Raw genomic sequence first — 23390 nt, forward strand, 5'->3', positions numbered from 1 at the left:
TATTTAAGTGCCTAACGTTTTAAAGTTGACTCAATATTATCCTGCCGTTAGGGATCCGTTAACAGAATTGACGGCAGGACAAAATTGTGACAATTTTGAAACGTTAAAGACTTAAATAGGACAAAAACGTTGGGGACAAAAACGATACATAGAAATAAATTTTAATTTTATCCTTCAATAATATCATTTTTTTACTGTACATAGTATTCAATTATTTTTTAATTACACTAAGTAAATTACACTTAATCACATTACTTCCATTCTAAATAAATTTATTTTTTTATAATTTTATACTTAAAGTTATAAATTAATATAAAAAAATTTATTTAGAATGAAAATAATGTGATTAACTGTAATTTACTTAGATGTAATTAAAAATATTTGAATATTATTATGTACAATAAAAAATTAATATTATTAAAGGATAAAATTAAAATTTATTTATATGTATCGTTTTTTTCCCCAACGTTTTCATTCTATTTAAGTGCCTAACGTTTCAAAATCGTCTCAATTTTATCCCGCCATCAATTCTGTTAAAGAATTTCTAACGGCAGGACAATATTGAGCCAATTTTAAAACATTAGGGACGATTTTAAGACTTACCCCAAACGTTAGGGACAAAAACGATACTTTACTCTTTTTTAAAATATATATCTACTATCTAATTATTTTTATCACATTTTTATATCTTCTGAAATTTATTTGCCATTCTTATATTTTAGATTATTAACTATATGAATTTTCGAATATTATTTCGGTAATTTATTTACTTCAAAGGGACTATTTTAAGCAGCCAGGAAAAACACATTCAAAATCTGCTATTCCATTTTTCTTATATAAATACATGAGAACTGGACAGTTAAAAACATAAAATCCTACTTTCTGCTCATCTGCGCCTAAATTTTTCAAAGGTTTAATACTACTTTCTCATCTGTGTGAACAGCTCTGGTGGTTTACTGCCTCCGACTGCACCAAAAGCAGAAAAACCACCGCTTCCTTGGTTGCTGAATGCCCCAAAACCCCCAGTTCCTGGAGCAGCTCCTGCAAATCCACCAGTTGATGAGGCAGCACCAAAGCCGCCACCAGAGGAAGCAGCACCAGCAAATCCACCAACAGGAGAAGTGAGTCCAGAGAATCCACCACCTGTGGAAGCAACACCAGCAAAGCCTCCACTTGACGCTGCTATGCCACCAAATCCTGCACCTGTTGATGTTATGCCAGCAAAACCTCCAGCAGCCGATGCTCTACCAGCAAACCCTCCACCGGTGGCAGCAGTTGGAAAACCACTATTGGAATTACTTCCAGCAAATCCGCCAAAACCACCGGGAGCTGCAAAACCACTTCCAGGCAAAGCACCACCAAGCTGTCTTGATTGTCCGAAAGTACCAAGAACTGATCCAAGAACCTGTTGGCCAGATCCAATTTGTGCTGGCTGCCCAAACGCACTTGGAGTTGGTGTTGGACCAGTTCCCCCAGCACCAAAGCCACCAGAGAATGCACCTGTGTTTGTCGACTGGGCGGATGTAGATGACTGAGAACTTGGGAATGTAAAGGATGCAGGTCGAAACAACTCCCCGCTAGGAGGTGAGAATGTAAATGACGAGCTTGGCAAACTTGTTGCTACATTACCAAAGGAACCTCCAAATGGGTTTTGTTTGGGCACAGATGAATTAGGGATTGGACTAGTCCCAAACCCACCGAGGCTCCCAAAATTCAGTTCAGTCGTGTTACCAGTCTCAGGAGCTTCTTCATCCATCTCATCCTCATATGAAAGACCAGCATCCATACCCCCATTTTTGCTACTCGGAACATTAGCAGATGTAAGGAAAGAAGTCGAAAGCTGCATAGATCCATCGGACGATGGCTGCTCTGGTAGAGAAACTGGGACTACATTGGGTCCAGAACTTGCAACATTTCCCGAAGACTCCTCACCAGTAGGAGTGAGATTTCCAGGAGGTCCATCCTTCAGTTCAGACTCACGTGTTTGAGGTTCACTCAGCTGAGGGGTCATCTCTGCAGCATCATCTAAATCTGTATTTAAATTAGACACAGAAGCTGGCCGAATCTCTGACTTAAGTGACTCTGAGGTTGAATTCAAGCCAGACGTAGTAGTTGAAGAGAACACTGCATGTTTTAGGCCCTGATCAGATAAGACAGAAGCTCTTGCTGAAGTAGTTGACATAGTGCTATTAGAGTTTATGCTGGTGTCTGAACTAGACAAAGGTCTGCTTAATGGCACTGACACTGGAGCTGGAGACACTGCTGCAGATGAGATGGAAGATGACAATGGCGAAGCTGATAATGGTTTAATAATTGGAGGTGACGGAGATTCACATGAACCAGATGTAGGCAGTTCAGAAATATTTTCATTGGGTCGGCTTTTAGTAAAATTGAACTCAGTAATCTTTCCAAGGGAGGTTGATGGTGCTGATATAGCAGATGAATGTGACTCCAAGGATGAAGAATCATGTTTTTTCCAGGATTCAGAAGTAAATGCACTTGAAAGTTTGTTTCCCATTGTAGCACTAGTAGCCATTGTTATTTTACTCATTGTACTTGGCATTTCAGTAGATTTAATTAGGAATGAAGGTTTTTCTGTGTTAGAAAAGGAAGGAATAGAGAATTTTTGAGGTGTTTTCGAATTCAGTATTGATGTATTATCACTGTTGGAGAATAAATTAACTCTTGGAACGTCCAATTTTTCGGAAGCAACATTTTTGGTTTCTGTGTAACTACCAGGCATCATTGCAGCTGGCGATTGTGATACAGGCCAAGAGGGAACTGCTGAAGTGATATTTTGTAAAACACGGGGTTTGGACTCTGAAACTTGTGTGGGTGCTTGGAGGCTACCAGCCCATTTAAATGCCTGCTCTGAACCCTGTTTGAGTTCAACGGGGGAATCCAGAATTCCTGCTGTATGTGTATTTTGTAGAGAAAGACCAAAGTCAGACAGCATGGTCAATAATATGTCAGATTAAATATTAATCGAATACCTAGAGGTAAAAAAAAGGATAAACAATTAATCCCAATTCACCTTTCATTTTAGTTGTAGGGAAAGCAATTGAAGGTGTTCCTGCATCTGATTTTTGAGAAGCAGATTCTGTCATCATAGAAGTTTGAACCTTTTCTTTCTTCAACGAAGAGAATGATCCATTCCGGTTTGGTTTCTGCGGTTCTTTTAGCAGCATCCTTTTGATTGTGGTTTTAGGTGGTTCAAAGGAGGCCCAACTCTGCACCCAAGTTGTTAAAACCCACATCATAACCATTAATAAATGCAATATATCCATCAGAACATTCTATCATATAGATCCCATCCAAAAAAAGAAAGACACGGAAAATTCTGCATCCAACACTAATTTTAAAATTTTAGACTTTTGTTGCTTGTTTTACATGTGTCTTTCCTTTTAGTAGAAATTCTTTTCCATCAAGAATTTCAGCAGTGCGAGATAAAAAGTAAAATCAAATCTTTACCCACAGCAATTAACTGAGCAGCATTAACCAATCTGCTTGCTTAATTGTGTGGCATAGTTGTATGATAAAACCGAACCAACCAGTAACTGACTAATACCTGGTCAAGTGAGTCTCTCCTCCTCCTAGCCGTTTCTGGTTCACAACTCTTCATAGCACTGGTTTGAATTCTTTTAGATTGATCTTTCTTAGAAGTCGAACCAGAGACAAGCTGCTTAGCTAAAGGGGTCCTCACATCTTTCATGGCTGGAGAGCCAAAAGAATTGTCAAACGGAATTCCTATTGTTTCAAATAACTCTCTCACATTCTTTTGTTCCTTAGGTAGAGAGCTTAAACTCAATGTTGTCATTTGTTTAGAAAGGCATTCAGAGAGATTCTCAGCAGCTACAAGTTGTGAACTAATTGCATTATGTAGACTATGCATTGACTGCATGTGTCTGCAAAGAGGAGAGAAAAAAAAGGGAATTATAATTTAGTAAAACAATACACAGAAAAAGGTCAAAGTCTATAGCATTTATACCTATCCATATAGTTTATTATTCATCATACCCAGTTTATTTGTTTATTTATCTACTAGTAAATCAATACTTAGCATAGAGAGAGAAGAATAATCAGTGTGTTAGATTTACAAAAATAAGACCAAATAGACTCTACCAACAACAAAATAGAACCCAACAACCACCAAGATACACAAATGCAGTAAGCCAGTAACCCTCTTTGACCACTCTGAGGCTTGGTTTGGTAAAGCTTTTACTTTTTAAAAGTAGCTTATGAAAGCTGTCTTTTAAAAGCCAGCTTTTTAAAAGCTCTGTACCTGCGTTTGGTAAAATCAAACTAAAAATGGATAAGCACAAGCACCATAATTGTGTTTGGTAAAATAACTTTTAAAAGTAAAAAGGACCATAATAGACATAGATATAATAAAGAATAATTACTCTTTTTGTACTAATAATTAATAAGGAAAATTTTGGATATTTATTATTTTATAGGGTTATATTAGACATTTTAATTTTGATAAACACAAGCCAACTTTGAAAAGTTCCCCCTTAGGTGCTTTCAAAAACACCCCTAGCTTTTAAAAGCTACAAGCATAAGCACGTGAGCTTTTAATTTACCAAACACAAAACGAGGTGCTTGTGCTTTTGACAAGCTCCTCTCCAAAAAGCTTTACCAAACCAAGCCTGAATCCACATGAGGAACACAGTTAGAGCAGACACATGTGCAAGGAGACTAAAAAGACAGATGAGACATGCAGTCATGCAGAATGTGAAGCAGGCAGGAGTTTACTTGATATCTAAGCTTATCTGTATATAAAGGAATTGTACTACAAAATACCTAAGGAAAATGAGATAATGGATATAGAAGAAAACCAACATATCTACAATTGAAGTTGTGTATACCTGTTAAGTGGATTAAGTATAATGTATAAGCTCTAATAGTGGCTACAAATTATCATACCTAGGAGGTCCATATCTATTTTGACAAGCTCCATGATCTATATTACGGCCACCATATTGACTGAACTTGTTCAGTTCAAGGCCATTGAAGTGCCTCTCCAGTTCAATTAATTGATATGTCAAATCCTGAAACAATTGAACAAAATTGTTAAATGCTAGGCATCATGAATCCCTTATTGGAAAAATATCACCAATACCTGATTCAGAGTCAAAATATGTTGTCGCTTTAGCTCTAGTTCCGAATTCAGCTTTTGGCGATTCCAGAGGTCCCAATATCGGCTATCAGCAGCTTGTTTATATATGCCTTCCATGTATATTTTTCGTGCCACAACTGTCATCCAACAAGATAACCATTTAAGTAAAAAGAATAACAGGTTTTTTAATGAAAAGGAAAGACTAGATGTGTTAGAATATCCAAATGTTTCATTGTTTATCACTTGTTTAATTGTTTCATTATGGTGAATATAGTAACTAATGCTATAATGAATTGGACCTGTGTTTTGCCTTTTGCAATACATCACTAATATCAATATCTGATTACCCTATTGCTTATTTCTCTCCCTGACTACTACCAACTTAAAGCCTTGAACAACCTGATATATTCAAGGAATCAATGGCAAATTACAATTACCCCATCTTGAGATATATTGATTACACTTTACTCCCTCTAGTTTTAAACAACGCATACCTCCCTTAATTCATTTGGAGACAATATATTGATCTCCAATAAAATTTTATTATTTTTTTAAAATAAAAAGCATGTAAGATAACTTCTTTACATTACTCTTGAAATCCTATAACTGTCACCATTGATACACTCTTTACTGTTATACATAAAAAAGTAAATACAAAAAGGACAAATAAAAACAGATTAAAGAGAAAAATACAATACGCATCTGCATGTAAACATCACCTTGTATGGTTTTATTAAGTAGATAATGAACCTCCTCAACATGTTCTTCCGTTTGGCACTGCATAGTGAAGCACAGACATTTGAAAATGAGCCACCTCAAAAAATATGAACGACATAAAAAAGAAACAGCACCAACAAGAACAGAACAGAAAAAGAGCAAGGGAATACCTAATGAATAAAAAACATTAAAATAAAACCCCAATAGTGAAAAGAAACGGGTTATTTATGCTAAGCTCCCCTAAAGTCCAGTCTAGTCATTTCTAGAGCTTCTTAAGTCTTGATGTTTATGAATATCTCAACAACTGCTTCATGTATGTGTTTAATATAAATAAAGCAATTGTTGAGATATGCATAAAGATCAAGACTTAAGAGAGAGGGCAAACTTGAAGATACCATCAGTGACCCTCTCTCTGATTTTGGAGTTGAGATATATCTTAGTAGCTAGATTTTCCATTAGGAAATTATTGCTCCCACTGTGGATTGTGAATTTAGGACTACCAATTGAGCTGAAGAAAGAGACTGCGCTCATATTTATGGCAGAGTTGAAATTCTTGCCACGAATGTGATACAAGCACCAACCCATCCCTTTTTGTTTAAGTTGTTAATAACATACAAAATTTAATGACGTAGAATTAATATTCACAATATTTCCAATGTAACCAATGTATTAGATTAAAGCCTGAGTTTCATAGTATAGTACAATTTATAGAATAGTTCCATCGTGTACAATGTTTTAAGTCATCTATTTGTTGAATTTTGAAGACAAAAACAGGATCAAGGACCAACTAATCTAGCCTAAAAATATACACGACTGTATCAAATATACACAATTAAAAATTATTGATAACCCCATCAAATGGGAAGAGGTTTTATTATTGTAATATTGCTGTGGTATATAATCAGGATCTCTACAGCACTTTAAAAAATAATCTGTATTAAGTCAATACCATAATACAAGTAAAAAATTAAACATTATATTATCCACAACAAGAGATGTCATGGAAAAGATGTTATGTAACAGGAAAGGTGAAAAAAAAAATTGAAAGGAAAGAAATATCACCATCCAAAATTTGCATTTTCTAGATAAGGTCTCCATGCCTTGCTCCACTGCTTCAATTGAACTTTTTAGTGACTTAGTGCAAGCATCTTTAAATCCACCAGCCTCTTCTATCGACCTCAACAGTAGATCCAGTTCTTTTGTCATCTCATTGATCTAGAGAAAAGAATAAAAAGAGAAGAATTAAAACATGGAAAAGAATTGCATAAGAGTTCCTATCTTTTCTCCTTCTAAATCCTTTCTACTCATCTAATAATAAAGTAAACTAATAGCAGAGGAAGAAAAATATGGAACTCAGTCTAGATTCTTCTTTTGGCACAAGTGGCAAGATGGAAAGAGCAATTAAGGGCCTCTCGTTTCCACTTTGCTTCCTATTTTCATCTTTCAGTTTTCTTTTTCAGAATTTTATGAAGAAAAAACTTAGATATAGTGAAAACATATAATCCTCTAAAATGTTCACTTTTTTCTTCGGAAAATTCTTAAAATAAAAACATCAAACATGAAAACAAGAAAACAAAAATACAAAAATGAAACAGGCCTTAACATACTCTCTTCAGTACTACCCTGTCAAATATGGAACTATGAAACATTTTCAGAAATAATACATTGCTAAACGGCTTTGATAAATCAGAGTTTGAGATCCCAAGCATTGATGGAGTTCCATGCTGCTCATTAGAAGGATGAAATTTCCGAGTAGAAGACTTGCCAGCTGTTGCATTTCCATTCAAAGACAAATGTGAGGAAAATGCTGAGACTGGTTGTGTATTTGCGGATCTTATTGTAGTAACTTGTTCTGTACTTTGAATAGGCCTAATGGCAGAATTGTCCTGTACAAGAGAGGGTTTTTGATCGATGCTTCCAGGAACTTTGGTACTGTGAACATTTGTACTGCCCCTAGTATATATTTGACTTTGGTAACCCACACCACCAATAGGGCTTGACGTTGAAAATGAGGAGAAGTCAGATCCTTTTGGAATTGAAGATGTTTCACTAGGTGAATGATGAGAAGGTCTCTGTGAGTCCCATGGACTGTTTGTATTCAATGGAACCTTAGACATCACAGTAGTTTTCTGTGAAGTGTTATTATATGACAAAACAGGAGTAGCAGAATGAGTGTTTGTCATAAAAGAGCCAATATTTGATCCAAGTGCTGCAGGATTTTGACCTAAGTTTGCCCGTTGCTCAAAGGTAGATGCACTATTACTATCAGTGGCATGGTTCAGATCTACTACATTTTGAACTGTTTGCTTAATATTAGACTTCAAATTTGACAGTGACTCCACCTCTGGGTGCTTAACAAAATCTTCAGTTTTTGCCACTTGATTAGAATTGGCAATAGCCTTGGATTTCTGATTCTCACTTACTTCATAAGCCTGCACATAATTATTATCAGAATTGTCATTAACTGAGACCCAACAGTCAATGCAATAACTCTTCTGTTTCATATCCAAAAGTTGAAGACCAAAAACACCTGATCTGATTCCTCTTTCTGAAATCCATGAGAAACAGTGGAAGGATTCTCCACGGGTAGCTTCAAAGAAGCATCTCCCTCAATGACAGCAGGAACATCAGCTGAAACTTCACGGCCTGCAAGACTAAAAACAATTCCTTCTCAACATTTTATTTGAAAATTCCATGTGGAGAAAAATCTATACAGCTGACAAAATAGAAAACATACTTCAAATAACATACCTAGCAACATGGAACAAAACAAGTTTTCCATCTAATGTAAGACATATGAGAACACAATGTGGTGAGAGCTCTTTCCTTCCCTCCACACCAATTTCAACTCCCACTTTCTGATATATTGATGCCTTATCAATACATAGACCCAAGAGCAAATTATCATCACCATTTTCTGAAAATGAAAGTGCATAAGAACTTACATAAAATATAATTTATACTCACCAAGTAAATATAGAACTTTTCATTTGTGTTGTGCGCGCGTGCGAAAGAGAGGAGGGGGGGGGGGTTTGTCAAGAAAGCATATGATTGCATTTGTAGGGGTTTTCTACAATCCTGAATAGATATGGAGAAACTGGATTTCAGGAAGCCTATCCTCTCTTCAACTTTTAGATGCAACTGTCTCGATGAAATAAAAGCCCAACAGACAACTTTTCCTGGATTATTATGGCTGAGTTTGGATCTCACAAAGTTACACAAAAGTTTCGCTATCTTTTCCATTAACTCCTTAGTCTATCAAATATTTTCCCCTAAAGACGCCTCCTTAGGAACTTCCATTATCTCAAGAACTCACGATACAGAGGTCACTAAATTTGCTTGATTCTATTTATGTAAAAATGACTTTCTACTTTCATTGGGGAAAAAAGAAACCAAAAAAAAAAGGCATAAGAAATATGTATTTCCATTAATTGATATCTGCCTTTTCTGATGGAAACAAAAGAGGTACCATAAAAAGAAATGAGTTTGGAAGTACCCTGAAGCTCAATTCTTGGAACACAATTATCCCTTTCAATATCAACAAGCACAGCTTCATTCTTATAATCATCCACTGACCAACCTACTAACATAATGTGCTGATCCGTATTCTTCTTGTTGCCATGGATTGCAAGCTCGCTATAGTTATTCAAAAAGTAAAAAATTAAAAATTAGAAAAAATCAAGTTCATTTCCAATATAATTCTTCTTATAAATAAACTATAATTCAAGGCATGATATTGATGACCATCAAATAAGTTTTAATCAAGAGTAAAATATAACTTTATCCCTTTATAGAAAGCATTATTATGTTTCACTCCCCTCCTTTATTTCTAAAGGATACTCTTCAGTCTTCACCACTTCTTTACAACATTAAAATAAGCTACAATTCATCTATTTTCAAATGTGACATTTTTGTGTGATAAAAAAAAAAAGAATTTCATTATGACGACAAGGATAATACAAATTGGGGGATAAGGGATCCCTTATACAAAATGAAAAGCAAAAAACAAAAGATTTATGTATAAAGCATAGGTTTCCAATCTCTCAACATGTTCAAGAGGGAAGTCCCCATAAATATCATGACCTACACCAACTGGATGCTAAGTGTCTAATTCTATCACAAAAAACATGCTTGTCAGAAAATCTGTTATTTTGACATTATAACATATTGATATATATTTATATGTATAATTTAATTTTGAAATTATAATTATAATAAGAAAAATTGTACTTATAAATTAGTCAATGTTGTACCTTTGTATTTTGTCAACTATTAATTAGAATGTTAATTTATGTATTTTATGGTAAAATAAAAAATTTCTTGTTACAGAAAGAAATGTTTATAAACACTCATAATTCTCCAGAAAAATGTTAAAGACAACAAGGAATCTATTTTCAAAGCAGAACATCAAGACCAATAAACCTAGATCAGGCAACAAATGAAGTTCTTATTTTATTTTGTAACAGTTGGAACTGTGTTCAAAAATAGACCTAGATTTGGTTTTAGCCAATGTAGGCTAAAGCAAAATGAAGCTTCTTATTATATCTTGAGATATCTATAATGTCAGGATGACAACATACATCAAATTTTATGCATGCTTAAAAACCAAATAGTAAAAGCAATAAAGAGCTTTCATGTTATGAAGCTTTTAACATGTATTCAAAACGGGGGAAATAAGGGGTGAACGGAGTGTCAAGCCATGAAATGCAAAACAATTACCATTGTTCTAGGTACACCAATAAAAGGTAGGGTCCACTTCCAAATGGTACAATGTCATCAATAAGTCCTAGGTAGATATCAGAGAAAGATTGGACAACAAATTCAGAACAACCCTGAAAGAAAAAAGAAAAAAAATGTTTAATGCTGCATGTAAAAACAAATGCAAGTTCCTTTGGTTATTACAGCATCCATACCAATGCATTTTTATTTTTATTGCATAACCAGTTAGGGACTAACTACTAAAGGAGTACCAGTATAGGAATTCACATCAAAATCCATTTAGTAGTTAGTATAGGGACTAAAACCAAATCCATAAACACGTGGGGCTAAAAGCAAGTTTTAATATTAAAAAATATTAGTTGAGTACAACTACAACTGAAGATATTTCCATCATGGAAAACTAATTATAGTGACATTAGGTACTATTTTAAGATGTATAATTTGAGATTTGAAGGAGAATCACTCTCTTGATCGTTTGATCAATGATCAACCAAATTCAGTTCCCAGCCAAAGAATCAATTCATTTAAGCTGTTGAGCAAGGGCAAACAAATGCATGTCCAGCAAAAAATTTACTAATAGCTAAAAAAAGAGGTCTAGATACATTATCATGAAAGAATGCTAAACCGCAAATATTTATTTTACCAATAACCAAGCAATATTATAAACAAATTCACTTTTAGTGAAAGCATGCAATCATTCTCAAGATCCAGCAAATGTAAATTTAATACATATGGTGAGGTATAGACATGAATAGGTAATAAATGCATGATACCAAAAAGCAAATGCAAGAATTTTACACTTACAGCCCTAATTTCACCATTTCTACTTCTAATAACTTGGAGAAGATAATTTTCCTCCTTGCCATCTTCAGTAAATTGCAAGCATCCAATTATAATGGAATCAGATCGAACACACTTGACAGAATCCACTGGTACATCTCAAAGAAAAGACTTTATGTTAGACGTTCTGCATAGCAAAGAAACAGCACCATGTATTGAATTTTCAACACCAAAATCCAAGCAAAAAATAAAATGGGGAAGTGCATTTCTTATTGACACTTCCTAATAGTGTAATACCAACTTTTTAATTACTTCTAAAATAGGGTAAAGTATATTTTTTGTTCTTGAAGTTTAGCAAAAATTTCAAAAATATCCTTAATTTTTATTTTATCCCAAAAGTTTTCGATTTGCATCAAATATATCCCCGATAGCTAAATTTTCAAAAAATTTAAGACCAATCCAACAAAAATGCAGGAAAATTATGCTTGATTTGTTTGTGTTGAAGGTTGTTCTTATGAAATTATTGTTGAATTGGTCCTAAATTTTTTGAAAAATTAGCGGCCAGGAATATATTTGATGCAAATCGAAAACTTCTGGGACAAAATTGAAAAAATAAAACTTAGTAATATTTTTGAAACTTTTGCCAAATTTTAGGAACAAAAAATATACTTTACCCTCTAAAATATTTTTCTACTCAAGTCAAACCAACAACAAAACATTATCCCACTAGGTGGGGTCAGCTACATGAATCAAACGATGTCATTACGTCCTATTACGTATCATGTTTGTAGTGAGACCGTTTACTCATAGATCTCCTTTGACCACCACGTGTATGGTTTTCTTGGATCTTACTCTACTTTCCGCCACCTGTCTATATTCTATCTGATCCATTTTCCTAACAAGATGTTCTGCTGATATTCTTCCCACATATCCAAACCACCTAAGACGAGATTCTACCATCTTTTCTATAGGAGCTACTCCAACATTATCTTATATCTGTGTTTCTTATTTTGTCTATACGTGTATGGCCGCTCATCCATCTTAGCATCCTCACCTCTGTCACACTCAATTTATGTTCATGCTCACTTTTTGTGGTCCAACACGTTGTTCCATATAACATAGTTCGGTCTAATGGCAATGCGATAAAATTTGTCATTAAGTTTTAATGGTATCTTTTTGTCGGATATAAAATCAGACGTACTTTGACCAACCAGCTTGATTCCTATGTTGTACTTCCTAATTTCTGCATTATTTTGTATGATACCCCCAAGATACTTAAAATGCTTAACTTGTTGTAGAATGCTATTTCCAAATTTTACTTCTATGCTAGTGTTTCCCCCTCTCGACCGAACTTACATTCCATATGTTTCGTCTTATCGCGACTTATGCGCAAACCACACACCATGAAAGCTTCTCTCTATAAATCTAGCTTCTGATTTAAATCTTCTCATGATTCTCCCATAAGGACGACATCATAGGCAAAAAACATGCACCATGGCATGAGTTCCTGAATATGCTCAATAAGCACTTCCAAAACTAATGTTAAAATATATGGACTTAGAGTTGAACCTTGATGCAATCCTACACCAATGGGAAAATCCTCTGTTACACCAAATTGAGTCTTCACACTAATTGTAACCCCATCATACATATCCTTAGTTACATGAATATATGCAATCCTTACATTCTTCTTTTCCAAAACCTTCCATAGGACTTGTCTTAGTATCTTATTTTATGTTTTTTTCAAATCAATAAACACTATATGTAGCTTTTTTTTTTAATTACTCCGGTATCTCTCCATCATTTTCCTTAGCATGTATATAACTTCTATGGTGGATCTACCTGGCATAAAATCAAACTGGTTTTCCTAGACCTTTGTCTCCTGTCTCAACCTCCGTTCTATCATCCTCTCCCATATTTTCATGGTACGACTCATAAGTCATGAGTTTGATCCCTCTGCAATTTCCGCAATTTTATATATCCCCTAGAAACCAAAATGTTCTTCCTCCACTCGTTTGGCATCTTCTTGTATATTAAAATTTCATTGAAAAGTGTGGTTAAACCAATTGACGTCTTTTCCTCCTAAGGCATTCCAAACTTAAAGCAACATGGAAAACAGGGAAAAGATTAGAATAAAAAACTGGAAGTATTTACATGTATAAGTCTAAAACCAATATGTTTCCCCGCTGTATTTTCTTATGATGGCCTGGTCACACCGCCGCCTTCATAGAATCCACCGGGTTGACCCCGAAGGCCGAAAAAGAATCCCTGGTTTGACCAACAAACTACGTGGGAGAAAGAAGGAAGGTTGTATAGGCCGTCTTGGAAAGTGTCAAGTGCAGCCCATACAATACCAGGGGAGGTGAAGCAGAGGGAGCTGGCCATCGGGTAGAAGGGGGGACTACCATAATTGCCCAAATGGGGAATGCGAGAACATCTTGATCGAAGACTACCATTAATAAAAGATTGAATCAGCATTCAGCAGCTAGATTTTAATTCCCTCACTGCCGCTACTTTTTATTATGCTTGATTGCCTAAAACTGTAAATATATATTAATCTTGATCTCTGAGGAAGTAAGAAATAGACTAGTGACTTATAATTCCAATTGATTTAATGGCTTTGACATACTGTCCTTATGATTGAAACCTTGTATAATGAGAAAAAAAATAGAATAAAAAACTGGAGGGATTTATGTATAATGAGAATCATCCAAAACTAATATGTTTTACCATAATAAAAGATTGAATCAGCAGCTAGATTCTGCTGCTTTTTGTTATGCTTGATTGCCTAAAAACTATAAATATATATTAAATCTTGATCTCAAGCTCAGAGAGCAAGTATGAAAGAGTAGTGACTTATTTTTTCTAATCATATTCGTTTAATAGCTTTGGGATATTGTCCTTTTGATCGAATCATTGCTAATATATTTGTAAAGAATTTAAATATTGAAAGACAATAGCCAACATGAGCACATACACATATACAATATCTTAGTGTATTAAAAATAGAGAGATGAAGAGGAGAATGCAAACCTTTTATGCTACAATTCAGGTCAGAATCACCAATCCAGGATTTGAAGGATAACGAAATTGAAATCCATTCTTCAAACTTAACCGATAAAATACTTAGAACATTCCTTCTTGCCACAGCAATAAAGTTCCCTTTTATGCCCCAATCAACTTGAAGAAATAAATTAGAACAAGTAATTAGATTAGACATGAAAATAAGTATGCATGAACCAAACGGAAGAGAGTGAAGAATCTTTGCAATGAAGATTCCCCAACAACCAGATAACAACTAAAATAATAACTGAAGCTATGGTAGAGAAGCAAATAATGTAGCAGACTGAAATTGAAATTAACTCATACTGTCTAGCACTGGAATTTCACCCATCAAATCAATAAACACCAAATAGCAAATATTGATAATAAGGTGGCAAATAAAGTAGAGCAGAATAATGATAGTATCATACCAGCTTCAACAGAGTCCATCACACATTTAAGGGGAGAATTAACCTCTCCATAATATAGCACTCCCGTATTTGAAAGCACAACAAATGAATTTTCTGATGTTGTTATCCATCGCATGTCCTTGACGGTGGCCGAATCATTGAGTGAACAGGAAAAAGACTGCTTCACTTCCTGGTTAATGATGATGCAATAAAAAACAGATTGTCATTACAAATTAAAAAATCATAAACAGGACAAACACTAAGAATAAGGAAACTTTAAAAGAGCAAAAGTAGCTAATGTCCCAAACTAACATTTCTACTACAGAAACCCCATCAAAAAGCTAAACCAAAACACTCAGGCAGTAGTGTTAGCATCCAGCAAATTCTTGTGTAAGCTATTTTTTCTAGGGATAGGGATAATCATTCAACCAACAAGAGACTGAGAGAGTACATGAGACTTCAGGCTGGACATGATCCTAGTCTAGTAAATCAAGTGTTAAGAGAGAAAAATTTTCTAGGGACTGCGAAGTCACACTAGGAGATAGCTAAACCAGTTGCTAATGTTTCTGGTTGAGGGTGGATGCTAAGGAGAGATCAAGGAGAAATGTTACAAACCTAGAGATTGAGTGGTGTCAACTGAAGGACACAAAATAATACCTATTTAAAAGAAATCTATAAAAGGGATTCTTGGAAGTGCCAACATTCTAAGGGAAGAGATGACTAATTAGGAAGGGAGCAAAAGTGATTCTTGGATTACCAAAGGATCCCCTTACCAATGGCATCACCAAAAGGATTTGTTGCCGTAAATGCCATTGTCAGAATTGCTTTAGGTTTTGGTGCAGTTTTATTTTTTGTTTGTTTTCTTTTTTTGGGGGGTGGGGGTTCTGTTCTAGAAAAAAGAAAGGAGCTTATTAAGGTGGAGATTAAATACATATTAAAGAGGATAAAGTATCCACCTAAGCAAAGAGCCAAAAAAATGGAAAGCATAAATCATCTTGATAAACTAAGAAAGCTTCTCATGCCCTCCTATGTGATATTGAACCCCTGTCTAAATAAATGAAACCGTGTTACAAATATATACAGAAAGCATAATTGTATCCCATTTCAAGCAATGTGCTTAAGAAACCTTATCAAAACGAGCGTTCAGCTGCAACCAAATGTATATTCAATGCAAAATTTGGCCTCCTCAATTCTATTAAAAAACATGAAAAATAAATCATGAAAACTGCTCAAGTAACCTAAAACACGCAACACTCGCCATAAATTCCACATAAGATGTGCTTATAAAGAAACAAAAGTATGTAATGATGTAAGAACATGTGAGAAACATATTCTAAGCAATCAATAGATGTTATACACACATAAGGAGAGCCTTGTTCCTATAGAAAAAGAAATTCTTGTAGGACAAATGCAAAGAGCACACTAGAAAATAAAGTATCATCAAAGAAAAACTCAATAATAAATAATAATAATACTAAGAGGATAAAAAGCCTGCAACAACAGCACATCATTAATTAACTCTATTAAATGCCAGTGTGGAAATACAAGGTCTGTATGTCTTTCTTTCAATAATCTGAGAGCTTAACTAGCCTCAAGATGAGATGGGGTCTGGGGTCATCATAACAATAGTAGAATATTAGTCAACTGTAGTTTTTAATACATTGCTATTGACTATTTCTACAATTCCTCATTGATTAGCTATTGCACTTAATTTAATCTTTAGTAAAATATACAATAAGGTGATACAATATCCTAATGACTGTTCCAACAAACTGCAAGCTACTAACAATGATCATGCAAAAGCCAGAGTTGTTCAGAAGATATCAAAAACTTCAGGCACCAAAAATTAGAGAATGCATTACAAGCTTGCCAGAGGAACAGAATATCAAATGAAATGCATTATGATGACAATGGAGAAGTCTCAGCAATAAAGAACATATCAAGAAGAGATAGGGGAGTTGTAAAGATGGATAATTTTTTTGTTGATGTGAGACTTAAAAAAAAGAAGAAAAATAAAAACAAAGACAAAGGAACGAAAGAAAACAGCAGGGCAGGGATGCAACACCCTAACCCATCTCTTGAGCAAGAATTGGCTCGACTTCCATAGCTGGATTAATCCAATCTACTGCAATTCCATCATTCTGCGCTCCCAACTTGGCCATCACATCTGCAACTCAATTAGCATCCCGCTGAATGAGAGAGAACTGAATCATCCAATTAGCTTTCAACTTCAGATAAAAAATCTGCTGGATCAAATCCCTCTCCTCATGCTCTTAAGGGATTTTCCAGTGGTTTACTGGATAGAAAGCATCTGCAGAGTCAGTCTCACACACAACAGCTGTCATCATTTGCTGGTAAGCCATGTATAGACCTCTCCAAACTGCCCAAAGCTCAGCTCGCAAAACCCCGTTGCCGAAAACAGGACCACAGCACCCAAAAACCCAGTTGCCAGAGCTATTCCGCAACACACAGCCAAAGCCAGCACAGTTCTCATCCATAAAGACACTCCATCACAATTTAACTTAGCAAAACCTTCCTCAGGTCCAGTCCAACTCGATGGATAATACTAAAGCTTATGTCACACTTTTGGGGGATCTTTTATAGGGAAATGCTAGTTGTATGTCTAGCATTTCTTCATTTCCCAAACCTCTCGTCCAAAAATTTTCAAGTTTCAATGTTTTGGTAATAGCATATTAGAGACCAATCAAATATTTGGGTTTCAGGAACCTACAAAGCCATTTGGGCACTTCCCCCAACAAAACTAAAATGCTTAAACAAATAAATAAGAAAAAGTAGTGTTTTCACACTCTGGCATAGCTAGGTATAAAGTAGTTCTGGATACAGAAAAAGATAAAAGTAGGCATCCAAATACATCAACATTTAGCATAATGATAACAACAACAAAATGATGGGAAAAAAAATACCTTATTCAAGAAATTAGGTACAGAGTAAAACCGTATGTCGCCGGAGACCGAAGCTGCCAAAGTTGAGTTATCCGTGGAAAGAGCCAAACAGTGAACCCTACCAATAGAGACATCAACGAGACTCAGCTGTTGTACAAGAGAACCACTTCCCTTCTCTTTAAATTCGTTTGCCGAATCAATAACGTCCTTCGTCCTTACAACAAAGAACCCTAAAATAAAAATAAAAACCTAAATTAACAACAGTGAGGACCAAATACATTACCAGAAATGAAGTAAACTAGGATATTTACCCGAAGAATGAGCGACGAAAACGAGACGGAAGCGTTCGGAGACTGCAAGAGGCTGAGAAGGAAGGGATTCAGGGTCGTAGTTGGAGTCTTCATCGGGCTTCAACGGTACGGACTCGCCTATCTTGGAAAAGAAGTAATCCTTGGTACCAACTAGCTCGCCTTCGAGCTCGTCTTCTAGGTCGACCTTGATTGGTGGATCGGAAGTGCCCATAGTGTCTGATATGTACACTGTTAACAATGCCTAATGTACGGTTAGGTAGTTAATAAGCGGAAGCGAGTGCGCCCAAAGTTGGCCGCCGCAACGAGAAGTAGCTGTTTAGAGTGGCGAAGTAGAAGGCAGGGAAGAGATGGCAAAGCAGAGCGGCGGAGTCAGGAGGAACGAAGCTATCGACGAGAAGCTTCGCTGGAGGAGGTCGTAATGGAGGGTTGGGTTGACGGCTGGTGGGTGATACTGGGTGGCGATGCGGCGGTGCAGACTGCTGAGTAGGGCAAAGATGAGGTGAGTTTAGTGGAGGACGGGAGAGGAGCGGTCGAGATGCTGGGTTATTACTTGTTACCGGGATGTTTCCTTTTAACGAGTAAAGGCTGTAAAGCCTCTTTTCGGCCCTGACTTTTTTCATTACAAGTTGCCCCCTAACAAATAAAAAATGACTAATTGACCCTTATCTTTTTCTTCTGTTAGAGATGAATTCTTTTGTGAATAAGGCTGGGTTTGGTAAAGCTTTTTTAAGAGGTGCTTGTGCTTTTACAAGCACGTCATTTTGCGTTTGGTAAATTAAAAAGCCCAAGTGCTTGTGCTTACGGCTTTTAAAAGTTAGGGGTGCTTTTGAAAGCACCTAGGAGGGAGCTTTTCAAAGCTGGCTTATGCTTACCAAATTTTTTTCATTTTCCCGCACGTATTTCCCGCTATTATATTGTCATTAAAATTCTCGTATATTTCTAACTTCTCATCCTAACCTTCACAAATTCTAACACAATCTTCATATATTTTTTATTTTTCAACCTAATCTTCACAAATTTCAATACAAATACATCTCTATCATATATTAGGTATAAACTTCTATTTATTTATGTTTTTTTTTTTTTGCGTTAATTTTGTATTTTTTCAGTAGATCTATTATGTTTGTTTTTCTCTGTTCTTTGAAACGGGAAGAGGTTGATCTGGTTTATGAAAACCAATCATAAAATTTTCTTTGCATGAACATTAGTCAAAATTATAATAACAACATGTATATACATATGTAAATATAGATATATAATTATAAGAGTAGTTTATTTGAGATAAGTGTCCTATTTTTTGTGATCTATAAAGGTGAGCCAATATATATAGGTGGGTAATGAACGTACCCAGTATTAACATTGGATTACATACAAATTTTATTATTGACTAATGATAAATCTATTTATATTAGTACAGAGAATAAATCAAGTAAATATGTTAATTATTATGATGCTTATATAATAAAATAAATACTAAATATGTTAATTTAGTATTTTTAGTAATGATGTTTAGGATAAAATAAATTTTTATGATACTTATATAAAATTTTAAAGTTAAAAAATAAAAGAATTTATTTATTATATTTATGTTTATTATGAATTTTTTATTTTAACATTATTTTATTTTAAAATATTATATAAATTTTTAAAAAATTTAAAAAAAGAAATTATTTTTTGTTATAAACATATTTATTATAATTTTTTTAACTTTTAAAAGCTGTTTTACCAAACACAATTGTGGTGCTTGTACTTATTAAAAGTCATTTTTAATTTGATTTTACCAAACTCAAGTGTTGTAGCTTTTAAAAAGCTATCTTTTAAAAGACAGCTTTCATAAGCTACTTTTAAAAAGCAAAAGCTTTACCAAACCCAGCCTAAGAGTTGACAAAAATTGCAAGAAGGTTGAGAGCTTGAGCTAGCCTACGTGGGACTAACATAGATGGTAAGGCTGCTTTTGTTTATAAAGATGGAACATTGAGATAAAAATACAAAAACATAAAATTGTGTTTGATGGATGAAATATTGTATTTAGAGATATTAAATTAGTGTATTTTGTGTATATCTTGACAAGAAAGACACAGAGATACTAATAAATGATACAACTTATTTTTTATTTTTTTTTTTATTATTCTTGTTAATTTTTTATAATTATAATCTTTTACTATTATATTTTTCTTCTCAAATTTTTTGGATGAAAATAAATTAAAATTTTATAATATGTTCTAATTTATCACCAAACAAAATACAAAAACATAAAATTGTATCTTTGTCCTTTATATCTTGTTCTTAGTGTCTTGTCTTGTTCTATTTTCAAAAACAAACGCAGTCTAATATTTGTATGGGACTGATTATTCTTTTGTAGATCAGCAAAATATTATTATTTTCCTTGACTACTTTAAAACACGCATTTAAGAAAAAACACATTCTTAATTCTAATAGAAGCAAGAAATGATGAGTGATGTAGAGTGATAAATTCTATTTTATCATTTTAAATTGTACTAAAAAATATAGAATTTATTAACTAACTCACATAATTTTTGCTTAATTCATTAAATTTTTCAAATCCTGCTTTCGATGAAATTGTGTGTAAAAATATGCTTTTTGTACTTTAAATTATTAATTTTTTAACCCATTTTTATACCATTCGATGTCGTAATTAAATTGATTTAAGTGTTTCAGGGTTAAGATACATCAATGACTTCAAAAGATCGAAAAGAATGGAACGAAAAAGGGAATTCGGGAAGCGATTCAGAAGAGAAGTTATCTGGTAACTCGCTTAAACGAGATTTTTTTGCATGCGCAAGACGACTCCACGTGCTGAGTTGATGAAACGCATGCATCCTCATGTTTTGGGCTTTCCAAAGACAAGAGTGAGGATGCGGAGACCGGAGAAGAGGATGAAGTTGCGGAAAATAAAGATGTGGAAGGAAGGGGCACAAAGGAAATAGAATCCAATGCAGAAGAGGAAGAAACAAATCAAGAAGCTGATCAGAGGCTTTCACAGGATTATCAGTTAGCCGAAAATAAAGAAACATGGAAGTTAGCGGTGGAGTTTGGTGCAGTTTTCTATGATGAAGAAGAAGATATCATGGCGATTTTACAAAGTCAGAATGAAGCTATGGCGGCAAAAAGAAAGATGGCAAAACAAAAGGAGAAAGCAAGGAGGTGTAGGCCCAAACAACATAAAAAGATGTGTAAAAATTCGCTTAAATAATTTATAGTTGTTGGAATATTCGAGGTTTAGGAGGGGATGGAAAGTTAAGTATGGTGAAAGAGTTGAAAAAGAAGTTTAAATTGAATATGCTAGGATTAATTGAAACTAAAAAGGAGGTAGTGACTAAATTTGATGTTGCTCGAGTGTGGGGTTGTGACACAGTGGGCTGGGAATATGTGGAATCAGTAGGAGCCTCTGGCGGTTTATTATTAATGTGGAATGACTTGCTGTTTAAAAAATTGAACTGCTATAAAGGGATGGTTGGCTTTGTGTGCAAGGCGTGCTGACAAAAAATAACTTTAACTGTGCATTCTGTTTGGTGTATGGCGCACATGTTCGGAGTGAAAAACTGATGATGTGGGAGGAGTTGAGCTATATTGTGGGTCTATGTCAGGTTCCGTTTTGTTTCATGGGAGACTTTAATGAGATACTAAAGTTGGAGGAAAGAAAAGGTGCAGCTAGTTTACCGGCATCTGTAGAAGACTTTAAGAAATGGGTGCAAGATTTACAGCTAGTAGATTTACCGCTTACTGATCGGAAGTTCACATGGTTTCAAGGTCGTTCCTGTAGCCGAATAGATAGGGTTCTTATCAGTGTGGAGTGGCTTGAGGAGTTTCCAGATACTCGTTTGAGAGGAGGACCTAGAGGGCTATCAGATAATTGCCCATTGATTCTAGAAGATGCGAGATTTAGTGCAGGTCCAAGACCGTTCCGAAGCTTAGACTCATGGTTTACACATGAAGGGTTCCTGAGGATGGTGAAGGATAAGTGGAGAAACTTGGGTGATGAACAGTTTACTAGTAAGCTGAAGGTGTTGATGAGTCCACTGAGGAGATGGCACAATGACAATTTTGGGGACATTGACAACAGGATAAAGAAATTCGAGGAAGAGATGAAGAAGATTGACGACATGGTTAGTGCTGGTAGTCATGATGGAACGCTGGAGGCTAGACGAAAGGCTCTTGTTACTTGTTGTGCGAAGTGGTATGCCAGAAAGGAGATTCATTGGAAGCAGATGTCTGGTTCTCAACATGCTAAAGATATGGACAAGAACACTAGATACTTTCATAACATAGCGTCGGCTAGACGAAGGAACAACATAATCGACTCCCTGGTAATTAATGGCAGAGTAGTGAGGAACCAGGCCAGAATAAAAGTTGCAATTACAGGATACTATAAAGAACTATATCGACAGGAGTACTATCCAAGGGTTGGAATCCGCGATGGGTTGGTAAGGCAGATTAATGAGGAGGAGGCACGAGAGTTAGAGGTGATACCATCGCCTGAGGAAGTCCGAGAGGCTGTTTGGGATTGTGGGTCCAGTAAAGCGTCAGGTGTTGATGGCTACAATATGAATTTCATAAAGAAATGCTGAGGTGAGATTGGCCAAGAGTTTACTGCAGCTGTTTTGGGTTTTTTCCAAAGTGCGAAGCTACCAACAGATGCTAATATAACATGGGTGGCGCTAGCTCCAAAATTTATCAGAGCTAAGGAAATTAAGGACTTGAGGCCAATTAGTATGGTTGGTTGTATCTACAAGGCGATATCCAAAGTCTTGGTGAGACGAATGTGGTCAGTAATGCCAGGTTTAGTGGGAGAGACGCAGTCTGCATTTGTCAAGGGTCGCAAGATACATGATGGTGCTCTCATTGCTTGTGAGACGGTCCAATGGCTGAAATTGCGTAAGAAGCAGGCGGCAATTATCAAACTAGACTTTCAGAAAGCTTACGACAGAGTGAGATGGAGCTTTGTGGATGAGGTGCTCCATAAAATGGCTTTTGGTCTAAGATGGAGGGCATGGGTGAAGGAATGTGTGACCATAGCATCTATGTCGGTGTTGATAGGTGGATCACCAACCAAGCCATTCAGAATGGAGAGAGGTTTGAGACAAGGAGCTCCGCTGTCTCCTTTTCTGTTTGTTCTGGTTGTCGACGTCTTGCATAGGATGGTGGGTGAGGCAGTCAGGAATGGGAGCATCTCTCCACTGTTGGTGGGTAGGGATAACATAGAATTATCGCATCTCCAATTTACAGATGACACCATTTTATTCAGCCTACAGGATACAGAAACAATACGGAACTATCAGAGGCTTTTGCGTTGTTTCGAGTGGATGTCTGGCCTAAGTATTAACTTCGATAAGTCAAATCTGATTTCGGTTAACTGTGAGCAGGAATG

The 23390-nt window shown here is 35.4% G+C and overlaps 1 protein-coding gene across 2 annotated transcripts; it reads right to left on the reverse strand.

Moving 5' to 3' along the window:
* Positions 1-739: 739 nt before the first annotated feature.
* LOC112720306 (nuclear pore complex protein NUP214) lies at positions 740-18609 on the reverse strand. Of its 2 annotated transcripts, none has more exons than XM_025771201.3 (17): positions 18002-18609; positions 17712-17920; positions 14809-14977; positions 14369-14515; positions 11360-11484; positions 10556-10668; positions 9333-9472; positions 8588-8753; positions 8367-8490; positions 7501-8268; positions 6899-7051; positions 5839-5896; positions 5123-5256; positions 4927-5051; positions 3569-3905; positions 3035-3230; positions 740-2910 (listed from the first exon to the last, which is right to left on the reverse strand). In XM_025771201.3, exons 1-17 carry the CDS (start codon positions 18210-18212, stop codon positions 920-922), a joined length of 5166 nt encoding a protein of 1721 aa, XP_025626986.1. In that variant the 5' UTR covers positions 18213-18609; the 3' UTR covers positions 740-919. The 2 variants fall into 2 exon arrangements, with proteins under 2 accessions (XP_025626986.1, XP_025626985.1); XM_025771200.3 differs by having other exon boundaries at positions 740-2913.
* Positions 18610-23390: the final 4781 nt, after the last annotated feature.

Source organism: Arachis hypogaea, chromosome 11, assembly GCF_003086295.3.
Source record: "Arachis hypogaea cultivar Tifrunner chromosome 11, arahy.Tifrunner.gnm2.J5K5, whole genome shotgun sequence".
In the NCBI taxonomy this organism is placed as follows: Eukaryota; Viridiplantae; Streptophyta; class Magnoliopsida; order Fabales; family Fabaceae; genus Arachis; species Arachis hypogaea.

What these genes read in the sequence shown, in the direction of transcription:
- LOC112720306 (XM_025771200.3), bottom strand. Translation starts at nt 18,212, where the DNA reads ATGGGCACTTCCGATCCACCAATCAAGGTCGACCTAGAAGACGAGCTC. An exon ending in CCTGAATTGTAGCATAAAAG is followed by an intron (nt 11,485 to 14,368) that starts GTTTGCATTCTC and finishes GAGATGTACCAG; the next exon opens with TGGATTCTGTCAAGTGTGTT. An exon ending in GAAATGGTGAAATTAGGGCT is followed by an intron (nt 10,669 to 11,359) that starts GTAAGTGTAAAA and finishes TTTTTCTTTCAG; the next exon opens with GGTTGTTCTGAATTTGTTGT.